General features: G+C 36.7%; 1 protein-coding gene across 1 annotated transcript in view; it reads left to right on the plus strand.

Annotated features, from left to right (window-relative positions):
* Positions 1–15,469, plus strand: part of LOC149067647 (rho GTPase-activating protein 44-like) — a 110,226-nt gene that overhangs the window by 34,701 nt on the left and 60,056 nt on the right. The window contains exon 5 of the mRNA XM_089252478.1: positions 6,813–6,889. Coding sequence (XP_089108604.1) covers positions 6,813–6,889 — 77 coding nt within the window. The remainder of the gene's footprint in view (positions 1–6,812; positions 6,890–15,469) is intronic.

A 15,469-nucleotide genomic window follows, 5' to 3' on the forward strand; every position in this document is an offset into this window, starting at 1 on the left:
ATCGTTTTGAAAATGTTAAAGTGTGTTCTAGTAGTACGCAAAATTTTGATCATTGTTTGTAACTTTTAGGTGTAATATGGGACATGTAAAATGTCTGTTGAAAAATTTAAAATTTGTCACATCATTTTGTTCCACTGAAAATCCAAACTCAGTACTTTCAGCGCTGCAACCGTGATAAATTCTTTCTTAGGGGAGTTCACTGCAAGTGCCAAAACATTAGGATACTCTTTCTACTATGGACATTCCCCTCGACAGTCCAGCTGAAAATTGCCTGGTGCAAAGGCAAAAAGGTCGCCAGATGCACACTGACACACAAGGAGGTCATATTGTCTGTCTGGTGAGATCACCATGGAATAATCTTCTATGACTTTCTTCAGAAAAGATATTTCTAGTGATATAAATATCTAAGATATTTCTATTTTTTTCTGTATCCTTTTTCCAAACAATAAATTTCTGGCAAGAACTTTGCTCTCCACTTAATAGTTCTGCAAAGTTTTATGTTCAGTATGAAAAGTTGGCAACAGGACACTATAGAGAACGCACGCACGTTAAACTGTCTTTTAACTGCGAGATTTGAAATTTTTAGATTACTACACTAATAATTTTGGTTTAAAAAAAAAGAAGGTAAAACGCTTCTATATATATAGATTAGGTCATGAATGTCTAGGCTATTTCATAAAAACTGCACTAAAAGTATGTAAATGAAACATAGTGAATAACAAGGGTGCATATATTTTGTTTTTATCGGCTGTGAACTTGGTGTTATAAGTGGGAGCGAAGCTGCTGTTTGTGAGCCAGACAAAATGGATGCAGGTGGTTTTTGCAAAACTTGTAAAGGAAAAGTATATTTGAACTTGCGGAAGTTTTCAAGTGTACACAATGTATAGATCTTTATTATCCAAAGTGTATGGGTGTTCCTGAATCAAACTTCAGAAAGATGAATACTAAGGATAAAGATGGCTGGAAATGTGAAATGTGCAAGATCTCATTCGAGAATCATGATCAGAAAATTATCGAAATGATTAGATTGGAAATGCAAAAAAATGACATCAGAAATCTCATTGAAACTGACCCTAGAATGTCAAGAACTTAAAACCAAAATTGCAGATCTGAAAAAAGCCCTGGAATTCATTGACAACGCAATAAGGGATATTAGAAATGAAATTAACGAGATGAAACATGAACTTAAAGAAATTAAAGATATGAACGATATGCTAAAACTGGAAAATGATCAATTGAATCAAAAAATTGAAAATGACCACTTGACTCTGGATGACATTGAATTAAGGTCAAAAGCTTCAAACATCGACCAAGGAATGCCGGAAGACAGGGGAGAGGTACTGCCAAATATATTGTCAAAAATCGGGTCCCTGCTTGGCGTTTACCATTCTGAAGAAATCATAACCATGCATAGTGTAAACTCTATTAACAAGAATAAACCTCGTTCCATCATTGTAAAATTTCGAGAGTCCACTATCCGTGATAAATGGTTACAAGCGGTTAAAGCCTGAAATGGTATATCAACAAATAGAAATAGAATTAGATCCTCGATATCCTCAGTCGAAGCTGTTTGTGAATGGACATCTCACAAGAAATCTAAAAAATCTATTTTATGAAGTGTGACAATTCAAAAAAATCAAACGATCACAAATACGCTTGGATTAAAAATGGTAAAATCCTATTGAGAAAAGGTGACGGTGAAAAAATAATTAATATTAAAATCACAAAGAACTGGACAGAATAAAAAAATCAAGTGCAGTGAATGATCCTCTGAACAAGTGTTTAGTAAGTTCGAGGCCACCTTATATTGAATCTATAGACAATATAAATAAATTTTTAACAAAAAGTGGGATTAATATTATACATGTAAATATTAGAAGCGTAAGAGAAAACTTTGATCAATTGATGGTATATATGACAAAATTTAATTATTCATTTGATTTTGTTTTGTTGACTGAGATATGGATAAAAGATTGCAAAATTGATTTATATCAAATTCCGGGTTATTACTCAATTTATCAGATCCGAACTAGAAATAAATCTGGAGGAGTAATAGCTTTCATTAAAAATAATTATACTGTACAAAAAATCAATATAAACATGATTACTGCTGAAATAATTTATTTTCATAATGTCCATTTAGATCTTGGTATTTTATTGATGTATCGAGCACATGACTATTCACAGATTGAATTTATTAATGAATTAAAACAAATTATAACTAAAATAAAACGTAATAATGTTATTTGTCTAGGTGATTTTAATATTGATGTATTGAAGATCAATTATGAAACTGAGGAATTAACTGGCATGTTAACGGAATATGGTTATGAGTTATATATTAATTCGCCTACTCGGTTATCATCATGTATTGATCATGTCTATATAAGAAACTGCGAATTAAAATGGAAATATGAAACAGCAATAGCTAAACTTCAGATAACCGATCACTGGCCATTGATTATTAAGGGTTATGATGTCGAAAAACCAGAAAGTGAAAAAATAAATTTTGAACAAAATCTTAAAATAGATTATCAAAATTTGAAATTTGTGTAAAACATTATCAGCTCGATGATGATATATTTGATCAAAAAGATGTAAATGCTTTGTATGATATATTTTTGGATATAATATTTAAATATCATTGTTTTTGGATGAAATACTACAAATTTAGAAAAAATGGTTAAAAAAAACGAATGGATTACGGATGAATTAAAGAAAATGATTAACATCAAGGAAAGACACTACAAAAGATTTAAATTAAATAATGATAATAAAAAATTTGAGATAGAGTATAAAAATTATGTTAAATTACTGAAAAACAAAATCATGAGAACTAAGGAAAAATATTTTTACAATAAATTCTGTAACTGCGACAACGATAAAAAAAACAACGGAAAGTTATAAATAACCTAATATACTTATGTCCATAAATTAAGGATAATTCAAAATCACACGGAAATCGAAATCTAAAGTAAAAATTTCACCTGTAGAATTATCACACACATCTGCAAGAATGATATTCAAATTTCAGGAAGCCACCAGATGATGCCGATAGTACATCACAATGACGAGAGTGTAAGGGGGGTATATAAGGAATGGTGGCAAAGAAGTAAAATTGTTCACAAGAGTTCTGTAAGGAGCTCAGTGCCATAAGCGAATAGTTATGACACAGAGGACGCATGTGGATGATTTTTTACGTGGTAGAATTATCGGCCGCCTGGAATGTGGGCGTACTCAGATGGAAGTATCCGAGGAACTTGGAATTGCCCAAAGTGTCATCTCTAGGCTTTGGCAACGATTCCTAGATAACGGAAATGTCAGTAGACGTTACAGTGCAGGTCGCCCCCGAGTTACAACGCCGAATGAAGACCGGTATTTGGCAGTAACTGCCAAAAGAAGCAGACAGAGCACAGCATCCGACCTGTCTCGTCAGCTATCTGCAGCCACGGGTACCACAGTTTCAAGGCAAACCGTGTACAGACGTTTATATATCATAGTCTCCCAAACTTTTTGTTCCATTGCCCCCTTCATCAGAAATTTTTTCCTCTCATCGCCCCCCCCAACTCAAGTAAACCCATAGGATCCTATGTTAAATCAGTAGGTTCTATCGCCCACCAGGGGGTGATATTGCCCACTTTGGGAAACACTGGTCTATATGCTCGCAGGCCTGTCAGATGTGTTCCGCTCACGGCAACTCACTGTCGGCAGCGATTAGCCTGGAGTAGAGAACATGCAATGTGGACATCGTCACAGTGGGCTTGTGTGATGTTTTCCGACGAGTCCAGGTTTAGCTTGCAGTCTGATTCACATCGGACTTTCATATGGAGAACGCCAGGTACCCGTTACCACCAAGACAACATCATTGAACGACACCGTTACGGTGGTGCAGCATTGCTCGTTTGGGGTGGAATTATACTGGGTTCCAGAACAGATCTGCATGTTCAAACCGGAACCATGAAAGCCCAAATTTATCGGGACATCATTCTGAAACAACATGTAAGTTTGTTTAGGGGTGCCATGGGTTTGGCGAATTCGTGTTTATGGATGACAACGCCCGTCCTCACTGAGCAAACATCGTAAACGAATGCCTTGAATCTGAGGATATAACCCGTATGGAATGGCCAGCATTCTCACCTGACTTGAATCCGATAGAGCATGTGTGGGACATGCTTGGCCGACGAGTTGCAGCCTGTCAACCACCTCCTACATGTGTACCGGAACTTCGGAGAGCATTGCTTGCTGAGTGGAGTGATCTTCCCCAAGATCAGATCGATAATTTGATACTCAGCATGCCTAGGCGTTGTACGGACTGTATTTCATCGCATGGGAGACATACAATGTATTAACCATCATACCAACCATGTAATAGTAAGTTTTTGTAAAGGAGATATTTTTTACAATTGCTCCAGGGAGCAAAAATCGTAGTTTTTATGAATGATATCATACATACATCATCGTTTTTGTTCTTTATCTTTTGTTTAATAAATGGGCTTTATGAATAAGTAACGTTTGTTTTGTTTCTGAACCTTTATTTGCTGGAGCTGGCATTATCCTTAATTTATGGACATGAGTGCAAATAAAAATACTGGATCTGCAAAAAAACCTGTTGATAAAACTATTGAAGTAATAACCAAAGAAATTAATGATTACTTCATCAATGTTGCTAAAAATGAAATAAATGAAAGTAACGGTGATGATAACGGTCTTCCTCAAAAATTTGTACATAATGAGATGAAACTTATATGAAAAACTTAATCAAGAAATTAAAATATAATAAAGCCACTGGATATGACGGCATAAGTGCTAAAATGTTAAAAATTATCTGTAAATATCATCTAAAATTTTTAACTCATATGATAAACATCTCATTTTCAGAGGGTATATTTATTGATAAATTGAAATATGCTATTGTAAAACCCATACATAAATCTGGTGATATAAATGAATATAACAATTACCGTCCGATTTCAATTCTTCCGATTATGTCAAAAATAATAGAACAAGCTGTTAAATCAAAGATAATGAACTTCCTTATTCGTATTTTGCTGAAAATCAATTTGGCTTCCTTGTGAATAAAAATACAGAAACTGCAATTTTGAAACTTTCCGAGTATATTTATAAAAATGTTAATAACAATAAAAAAAACTATTGCAATTTTTCTAGATTTACGCAAAGCATTTGACAGTGTAAACCACAATATTCTCTTAGAAAAAATATATAAATCTGGAATTAGGAGAATTGCCTATAACTGGTTTAAAAGCTATCTTTATAACAGGAAACAAGCAGTCAAGATCGATAATCATACCGGCTCATTTAAGGAAATTTTTAGTGGGGTCCTCCAAGGATCTGTACTTGGCTCTTTATTATTTTTGATTTATGTTAATAATATCCAACATTTACAATTAAATGGCAATATCATAAGTTACGCGGATTATACAGCAATAGTTATCTCTGATAAAAATCAAACAACTCTCAAAATTAAAGCGGAATCGGATATTTCAATAATCTCAAACTGGCTAAATTGCAATAAATTAACTCTTAATCTAAAGAAAACCGAATTAATTTATTTTCAATTATACTCAACTAAAAACAGAGAACCTATCATAATCCGATGTCATACAAATGACTGCCCACGCAGGGGCGTAGCCAGAAATTTCGTTCGGGGGGGGGGGACCAAAGTGACAGAACAATAGATTTGGCCATCTTTTTCCCTTTTTTCGGTCATTTTCTCACATTTCGGGGGGGGGGGGGACCAGACCCCCAAGTCCCCCCCCCTCGCTACGCCCTTGTGCCCACGGGAACATTGTAGTTGTAAATTTCGGAAACAGATGAATTTAATTATCTGGCTATTATCTTCAATAAAAACCTTAAATGGAAATCCCAAGTTGTTGCTATAAGTAATAAATTAAAGTTTATCAACATCAGAATCCATACATTAAAAAATATTGTCTGCCCAGTCTTTCTTCGATCAATCTATTTCACTTGGGTACTGCCAGTTATGCAATATGCTATCACAGTTTGGGGTGGTGACTACGGGACTAATGTTAACATGGTTAGAAGCTCTTTGCAAAAAGTAATCAACAATGTATCTCAAAAAATTTTCATGATCCAGGACTGCAATAATGACTGTAGATTCAATACTCAGAAACTTTATCTTTATAAAACAATTTTATTTATCTAGAAAAACCCTGCATGGTTCAAATTAAAGCAAACAGTAAGACAAACAAGGAGAACTGGAATCCAATATGAAGTGATAAAACCAAATAAAACCATAATACAGAAACAGTTTTTATATATCACACCTAAAGAGTATAATAATCTAAATAATGATATAAAATCTGAAAAATGTATTAGAAAATTTAAAAGATTACTAATTAATGATATCAATCAAATTTCTTGAGTAACAAGTAGAATGCAATCTGTCTTTCTCACTCTTATTTTTTGGATACCTTATATTTGACTGTATTTATGTTTTTTTTTGTTGTTTCTTTTTTGTAATCTGATCAATTTTAAATTTCAGTGAGCATGATAAATTTATGGTTGCAAATTAATGACATCAATTTCTCAAAGTGCAAGCATAGCGAATACTAATGTTTATCTACTCAAGTTCAGATACGAGTGCTGTTTTTTACCTGGTTGGTCTGTTGCCAAGTATTATCAATTAATGAACCCTGAATGGATTGTACGATCCCTTGGCTTAATATTGGAGTATAATATGTGTTTGTGTATTTGTGGGTTCTGTATTTGTCTTGATGTGTTAATTAAATTTAAAATATATATATATATATATTTCTTTTGTTTTCTCTTAGAATGAAATACATACTATCAGTAAACTGAGAAAGCAACTTGGGAAGCTTACACTTGACATGGATTCTGCTCGAAACAGGTGCATCAATTTGCTTGCTTAATTTATGCACTAGGTGGTTTTAATTGAAGCATCTCTATCGTCCTCTGTCGAGGAGACCAGCAATACTAACTTGAGTGTTATTCATTTCAAACTACAGAAAAATAATCTTCTATCCGAAGGTTTTTAACAGCTGGTTGATGCGAAGATATATTTAGAAAAAAGAGAAAATTCAACATCCCTTGGGGGGACGTTCAGTGCACATGAGCATCAAAGAAACATTGAGATATTTTTTGCCTTAGTAGTCTAGTGGTCTAGGGCATTCGCCCTGAAAGTGAAAGGATGTGGGTTCGATTCCCCACAAGGCCATTGAATTTTTGCTCTTTCCTAAATATATCTTCGCATCATCCAGCTGTTAAAAACCTTTGTATGGATAGCAGAGAGACATCATCCTTTCATAAATAATCTTCTGCCGAAAAATTTGGTATAAGAAAATGACAGAAAGAAGAAAATATAGTGCCTCAAAAAGTGACCAGTGATGAAATGATACAGGAAAATAGTTATGAAATAGTGTGCATATAAACTACTAAATATCAATTTTTTTTATCTCAAAATATTATATGTTACACATTTGCATCTTCCTTGTAAAACAACTTTAGCTGTGAAGTATGCTCAGGCAAAACAACCAAATCATCACAATCATTGACCAATGTTACCCAACCATTTTCTGATGATTTTGTTTCTCGACAACCAATCAACCCTTTGCTAAAAGCATTTTTTTTTTTGGTTATCTACCCTTTCTACTCAAGAAGGAACTTGATAAAGTTCTGAAACATGCCTACTTATCAATCTATATTTTAGGCTTACCGGCATCACTTATCTTTTGTTATATTCTGTTCTATTCCCATTGCCAAAAATATAATCTCTTTCCATTTTCTGATAGTTTTTTTGACTTGAACTTTCAACATAATATGGAAATTTTATGATTATATCTAACACATTTTTAGCATACACAGCATCATATCTGCCCTCTATTTATCTTTTTTTAAACTAGATTCTTTTTTTTCCCTAAAAACCATTTTCTCATGGTCTGAAAATCATATCACCCAATGCGGTTTTGCTCGGACACCTCTCAGTTGGGGTACATTAATTAGAATTATAATGTATTTTGTTCTTTCCTGTTATTCTATTTTTGAATGTGAAATATATGTTTCAACTTTAAAGGCACCTTTATTTCAAAAAATTAGAAAATCGAAACATTTTTTTCACATAATGCTCAAATTACAAAGCCAATTTTAGAATTTGTCAGTAACATGCCTTTTTTTCTCTTCTTCTAGGCTCTTTTTAAATGTATAAATAGTGAAGGATTATCATAAAGTATAATGAACATATCTACTGTGTGTGTGTGTGTGTGTGGGGTGAAGTGTTATTGTTAACTCTCTAAAAGCATCTCTAACGCCTTTACTATTGTGATTCAACCACACATTCTATGACCAAAAATGCTTATTTAGGTGTCTTATATTACAGCTTAAAGTTTGTCCTATGAATCTGAAATCACCCTGTATCATCATCAACAACCATTTTCAATCCACTGCTGGATGAAGTTCTCCTCTAAATTTTTCCATTTTGCTCTGTCTGATGCTTTAGCCATCCAGTTCACTCCAGCCACTTTCCTGATCTTGTCAATCCATTTTGCGTGAGGTTGCCTTCTCGGGCGTTTAACACCACAGGGTACCAATCTAGAATACGTGTGGTCCATCTGTTGTCCTGTCTTCTTGCAATATGTCCAGCCCATTTCCATTTTAAACATTTAATTCTTTCCATGATATCATATACCTTTGTGTGGTTCCTTATTTCTGTCTCAATTCATTTGCTGTCTCTCCTTGTGATGCTTAGCATACATCTTCCCATGCTCCTTTGTGCTGTCTTTGTATTGGCTTGCTTGTGAGGAGTGTCCATGTTTCAGTTCGATAAGTCAGTGCTGGTAGCACACACACACTGGTTGAACACTTTCCTTTTCAGGCACAGTGACATGTGATTCTTCAGAATTACACAGTTTTTGCCAAAAGTGATCCATCCAATCCTGGTCCTTCTTTTTATTTCATTAATGTTTCTGTTGTCCATGGTAATTTCTTGTCCCAATTATACATGCTATAAATACATGCCAAATATACATACAAATATATAGCTTTCTACTCCTATCTCTGTGTTGTTGAGCAACATTGTTCTCTTCAATGCAAAAGGGTTGAACATAACTTTATTCTTTTGTAGATTCTTTTTCAAGTATACCTGAATACTTGCCTTCGCCAGTTCTTGTATCAGCTGCTGTGGTGGTCGAGTGGTCATAATGACAGACTCGCATCGCGAGGATCCGGGTTCGAACCATGGGCGGAGATACGGGGGGCGTCAAAGGTGGAGTCAACTGATCGAATGTATATATAAATTGTCATCATCATCATCTTGCCCCCCCCAGACTTCCAAGTCTATCTCCGCCTATGGTTCGAACCCCACCGTCGCCATAGTGGTGGTTGGCTGAAGTTGGTTTCCTGTGGTTCCCAACTTCGAGGCGCAAATGCGAGCCAATCTCCACATTGAAAAGTCTCGCCACAGAGAGCAACAGGCCTACAACGATTATACAAATACAAATACAAATACAAATACAACGCCACAACAGGCAAATTGCCCAACGAGGTGGCTGAGTTAAGAACATCATGGATCCCGAGCCCCTACCTACTACTGCTACCCACACATGTACCCCCCCCCCCGCGGAACGCCCCCAACGAATCGGTACATGCGGGAATGTGCGTGTACGTGTAGTGCTACCTGACGTAAAGTTTTGTTTCTGTGTAATGCTTGTTATGTGTAGTGCTGTCATCTGCCCCCAGTTTTACAAACTATGAGTGAAGTGTTATGGTTGAATGATTTATCGTTGTAGGACTGTTGCTCTCTGTGGCGAGACTTTTTAACGGGGAGGTCGGCTCGCATTTGCGCCTTGAAGTTGGGAACCACAGAAAACCAACTTCAGCCGACCACCACTGTGGGGTTCGAACCCGGATCCTCGCATCACGAGTCCGGCACTATAACCACTCGACCACCACAGCGGCAATGATTATTCAATCATTACACTTCACTCATAGTTAGAAAAACTGGTGGCAGATGGCAGCACTACACATAACAAGCATTACACAGAAACAAACTTCACGTCAGGTTTCACTACACGTATACACACATGCCCGCATGTACCAATTCGTTAGAGGTTCCTCAGAGGAATATGGACAAGGTACATGTGTGGTTTAGTAGTAGTAGTTCTTGTATCATTTCTTCTAGTTTGTCTGGATTACTGCATTACTGATAACAACAATGTCGAAGGTTTTTAACAACTGGCTGTTGCGAAGATATATTTTGGAAAGAGAGAAGATTCAACTGCCCCTGCGGGGAATCGAACCCACGTCCTTTCACTTTCCGGGTGAATGCACTACACTACAGAGGCACCGAATCTCTCAATCTTTCCTTGGAGCTCGTGTACACTGAAAGGGACCGTACATGGACGGCCGGACCAGACTCAGGCCAAGCTCACAACTGCTGACGCTGCCACCAGATAGCGACTTATACAAGAGTGACGTAATCCTTGTATAACAACAATATCTTCTGCAAAACGCAAATGGTTGAGAAATTCTCCATTTATTTTAATTCCTTTCTTATCCCAATCCAGTTTCCTGACTACTTCTTCTAAAACCGCCATAAAGAGTTTTGGTGAGATAGTATCACCCTGTCTGACTCCTTTTCCAAGTTTAATTTTTGCTGTTCCTTTATCCAAACGAATCGTTGCATTTGCTTTGACATATATTTTCTTGATATTGATGTAAGTCCTCTCTACCCCAATTACATCTAAGTTTTAACAACAGCAGATGTGACGGCAGAGTCAAACACTTTCTCAAAATCAATGAAGGCCTCACACAATGGTAATTCGTATTCCTAGTGGCACTCTATAAGTTCCCTGATTGTTTGGATGTGATCCATTGTACTGAATCCACTTCAAAATCCTGCTTGCTCTTTCGGTTGGGCTTCGTCCATTCGTATAGGCAGAGATGGTCTGAAGTGAAGAAGTCTGGGGGTGGCACGATGGTGATTGCTGGGGGTATGATGATATCCGTTCATATATATGCAATCAGTCTGCTCTGCCTTTGACTCTGGGAGGGAGGGCATTGCCCCCTCCCACCATGCTCCCTTATTTTTGCCCATGTTGCATCAGGGAACATTTCTATGGAATATACAAGTTAAATTCACACACAACACCTGGTCCCTCATCCTTCAACCTCGTCGGACGAAAACATGAAGGAATGTTTTAGTGTCATGCTACACTAATGTAATGTGTGACTAGCATGCCCAGGTGCCAGCGACCCTGTCGCATAAATGATCTCAATGCCAATATCCTTGTGTAAGGAGAATACAGTCTTCTGGTATCGATATAACTTTAGTATTCCTATGCAATATGTGGAATTTGCAGTATGTGATATATTTTTCCAATAAATTTACTGCAATATGTGCTATCAACTACCTGAGGGTGCAGAGGCTACAATGTAGTAGGCATCCTTGTAATTGTCCTGGGTAACGCCAAATCAACGGAAAGTCATTACACCACTTGTCATTGTTTGGAAAAGCATAAACTTGATGGTCCTTGCACCAATAAAAAACAAAATCTAATCATATCTGAAGGTAGATGTAGTTCCAACATGGTGAAACACTCCCATTTTTGCAGGCAAACTTGAAATTACTCAAACACTACATTCCTACTTTAATGCATTGGGTACGGCGAGCCCATGTTATGCCATCTATCTCTCTTCACTCTCGATTTCTTATTGTTGGCCCATCTTCTGAATATCTGATTGCTATTGAAACCTTTAGCGACGTCATCACCAAAATTGTTGTCATTAATGTGTCACCAATGTGTTTTATTACAGAGTTTTCACCTAAACTTTTCATATTTGACTGCACATTAGGGTGGGTCACTGTTCTATGTAAAAACATTTTTTTTCAAATTTCTATCCGGCACAGCACGAAAAGGTGCCAAATGATGCCTTTAGCTCACATATAAATTTTTTTAAGAATGGGTTATCATCTTCTGGCTCCAGATTGACTTTAAAGAATATATATTTTGAAAAAAAAAAACATTTTTTGATAAGTTGTCACAGCAAGGTTTAAAAAAAGTTTTAATGTGTGTGTCTATAAAACAAATAAAAATTGCATGAGTAACATTTATTTATTACAAGAAAAAGTTTACAAAAAATTTCATTTATATTATTATCATCATATTTCAAATAGCGCAAAAATCCTTCTTACTATTGAATTTTGGCACAGCATTTCAAGACTCTGTTTAATTTTTTTTTTTTTATGAAGCTTTCTCTCTCAGATTTTTTGCACAATGTGGCTGAAGTTTCTGTAACTGTCTTTACCACGTTTTCAGCAGTTTGTGTTTGACGTAAAGGCAGTTCTCCTCATTTTTGGATGACAAACAGTTGGATGTCTTCATCAGATATATAGATTTCAATATTGATGGATCAGATATATTCTACTTCTGCCAGTCAATGAGATCGATGTAAGATGATACATCAAATTTTACAATAGGAAGTTGAAACAGTCTGAGTCTATTTTTCTGAATGTGACAGGCTTCTAGTTCACGGATGTGCGGTTCAGTGTCGGTCAGCATTGTAATCAATGAATTTTCAGGGTGTACGAAGTAAGTGTTTCTTTGGGAATTACGGGTTATATTTTGCCTTTCAATTCTGCGGGCAAATACCTAGTTGTAGCGATGAGCGTGTTCCATCTTTACAGGAAGGGTGAGTTTTGATCAGGGCCACAACTGGGGGGAGCAGGCGGGTCTTGTGCCCCGGGTGCTGGACAGAAGGGGGCGCCAGATGCACCCTTTAACTGATTCTATATTACACTTGGGTGCCAAAATGCATTCTTGTCCCTGCTGAAAAAGTATCTAGTTGCTGCCCTGGTTGGAGCGTAGAACTTGACGTACTTTGCTAGAATTATTAAATTTTCAGAAGGAGATTCCATCGAAATGTACAAACGTAGAATTCAGTTAACACGAGTTAGCCATTGGGCCTGCGACATTTTGCCTGACGATTTGTTTGCTAAATCCTTAGGCCTTTTTGAAACTGCTGAGACTATTCTGTACAAATGTGTTTGGTCTGTGCTAACATCTTAAATAGAAAACTTGGGCAACTCTGTTAAAATAACTTGAAACGAAACACTGGTTTTATTTTTCACATATTTCTATTTTTTTGCTGATTCGCCCTGAAAATGTTTTGAGTTCCAATGTGCTACCGTCAATATGTAGAAACAAGTGTCGGAATGGTGATTCCTTCATATGCAGTAAACAGATAATCCACCGCAACAGCTTAGCTAACCTATTTTTAAGCAGAAGTATGACACCTCCATATTTACCAACATTCACATTAGTTCCATGTCACACTGCCACACCCACTGCCACTAAAGACTGCACAGATATTTCTGATTCCTAGAAGAAATCGAAGATTGCTTGTTCTATGCATTCAGATGTGCCAGAAGCTGGTGCTTCGACGCTGGTTCCATTATCAATGGAATATGCTCTTTAAGAACTCTGTCTATACATTTTTTTCGTCCTTTTCTGATATAATTAAAGTGTTATCCTTCCGTCCGTCAAAGTATAAAGCAGTTATTTGTTGGACTTTGGTTGCTCGTTGTTCGATTAGGAAGCTTTTTTCTCTGACAGGTATTTTTTTTTTGTATTTGGGGCAAATACACTCTTTGATGTTCTTACACTTGCAGGATGTCAAACAATTTACAGCAAAAGTCTTCTAATTGCTTCTTCTGTATTTTAGGGTGCGATTTTAAAATATTTTTGCATTTCATACATGATACGCCTTTAACATCGCTTTCACTCGTTTATGTTGGACAGAATTAATGGAAGCTTTTGACCATATTTCTTCAATTTTTGCCATGACAATGTCCTCTAGTTCTTTATACGTGGGCTGTTTATTAGTTTCATTATCACGTTTTATCTTATGACGGTTTCATTCATAGAACTTCATAACATAGGTTGGTAACTTATTGCATTTAATGTCACTTGAATCACGAAATAACGGACATTTCCACTTTGAACGAGTACGATTCATGATGAAGATGGCACAAACGAGCACGACACAACCTCGTCTTATTTCAGCCGGAGTTATACTGGGAAACATAGGCGTCGCATGCACAGGCATTGGGTCTTCCTAGACTCTTCCCCCATTCTACCCAGTGGCGGATCCTGGCAGGAGCGATGGGGGCGATCCCCGCTCCCTCCAAGAGCCTTCAAGCGAACATAACTCCTCACTTTTTTCTTTATTGATCCTTAATTTTTTTTAAATTAATTTATTTTTTTCTTCTCAAATTCCCTTTCGCTGAAATTTTTGCATTTGAAGAATTTCGACCTTGAGTTTTCTTGTTCTTCTGCTGGTAAGGTCAAAAGAATAAAGAAGTCATGGCCGGAGAAAGGTCAATTCAGTTGTATTACTGCCAAAAAATAGCCTAAGTTCTGTAGGGATTCCATGTGATTTGACCATCACATTGCCTTTCCAGTGCAACTCACCGATACATATCCGTAACGCCTAAGGGCACAAGTGTCATTTTTGTGAGGGTGAGGGGCAAACGTACACCCTTCAGTTTTCTTGGTAACGCACAATAAAGCACAAGTCATCGAGTAAGATAATCATCCGTTTCCAGCCCGGTCTTTTTTTTCCCTTTAGTTCTTAAACTATAAGCTTGATGTGGACCGAAAAATGGCCAGATTTTCTGAAAAAAAAGGTTGTTTCAGTATGTGAAAATTTTAAAGTTTTAAAATAGATGGGTGTTGTGTGTGTGAACAAGATATATTCTACAACTTTTGTAGCATATCTGGAGTTTTCCCAAGGAATGAAGCTGCATTCACTAGCGGATTCACTGATAATGATGTTAACAGGGGCCCAGATGTGCATTTATGATTTTGCTGCTTGAGGACAACATGAATTTCGCTACCTTTTCCAATTTTCTTGACTACTCTTTCTACGAATTTGCCACCCTGTGCAATAACCCTCTTGGTCTCCCCACTCCTACAAGTACACCTGTGATTGTCAGTAAGATCTAAGTCACTCTTTTGGTCACTCCCATGCTCACACACTCTTTAAGTCACTAATTTAGTCATTCACATTCCTGCACACTGTTCTGGTCAACTGCATGGTTGCACAGCTATTTTGGTTACTCACATGCTTGCACATGCTGTAGGTCACTTTTTTCATTGCTCGCTGACATGGTTTCTTGCTGGGTTACTCTTTTGATCATTTAAACAGGTTATTTATTAATACTTATAATAGATTATTCTTAGGGTCATTCAAAAGTGTGCACACGCTCTAGGTCACTATTTCCCATTCACAAGCAGGGCCGGTACTACATACTTTGCCACACGGCGCAAGCTAGAACTTTCGCGCCCCTTGCATGTAGAAGAAGCAGTTGAAGGAGGAATTCAGTGCCCCTTCTGATTCAATGCCCGGGGCCCCCCTAGTTTCAGCCCTATTCACGAGTTTGCTCATGGTGAAGATCACTCTTTTGGTCATTTAC

The sequence above is a fragment of the Pholcus phalangioides genome, unplaced genomic scaffold (genome assembly GCF_987345545.1).
Source record: "Pholcus phalangioides strain wild (caught in Gottingen) unplaced genomic scaffold, Ppha-v1.0 ptg000029l_1, whole genome shotgun sequence".
Lineage (NCBI taxonomy): Eukaryota > Metazoa > Arthropoda > Arachnida > Araneae > Pholcidae > Pholcus > Pholcus phalangioides.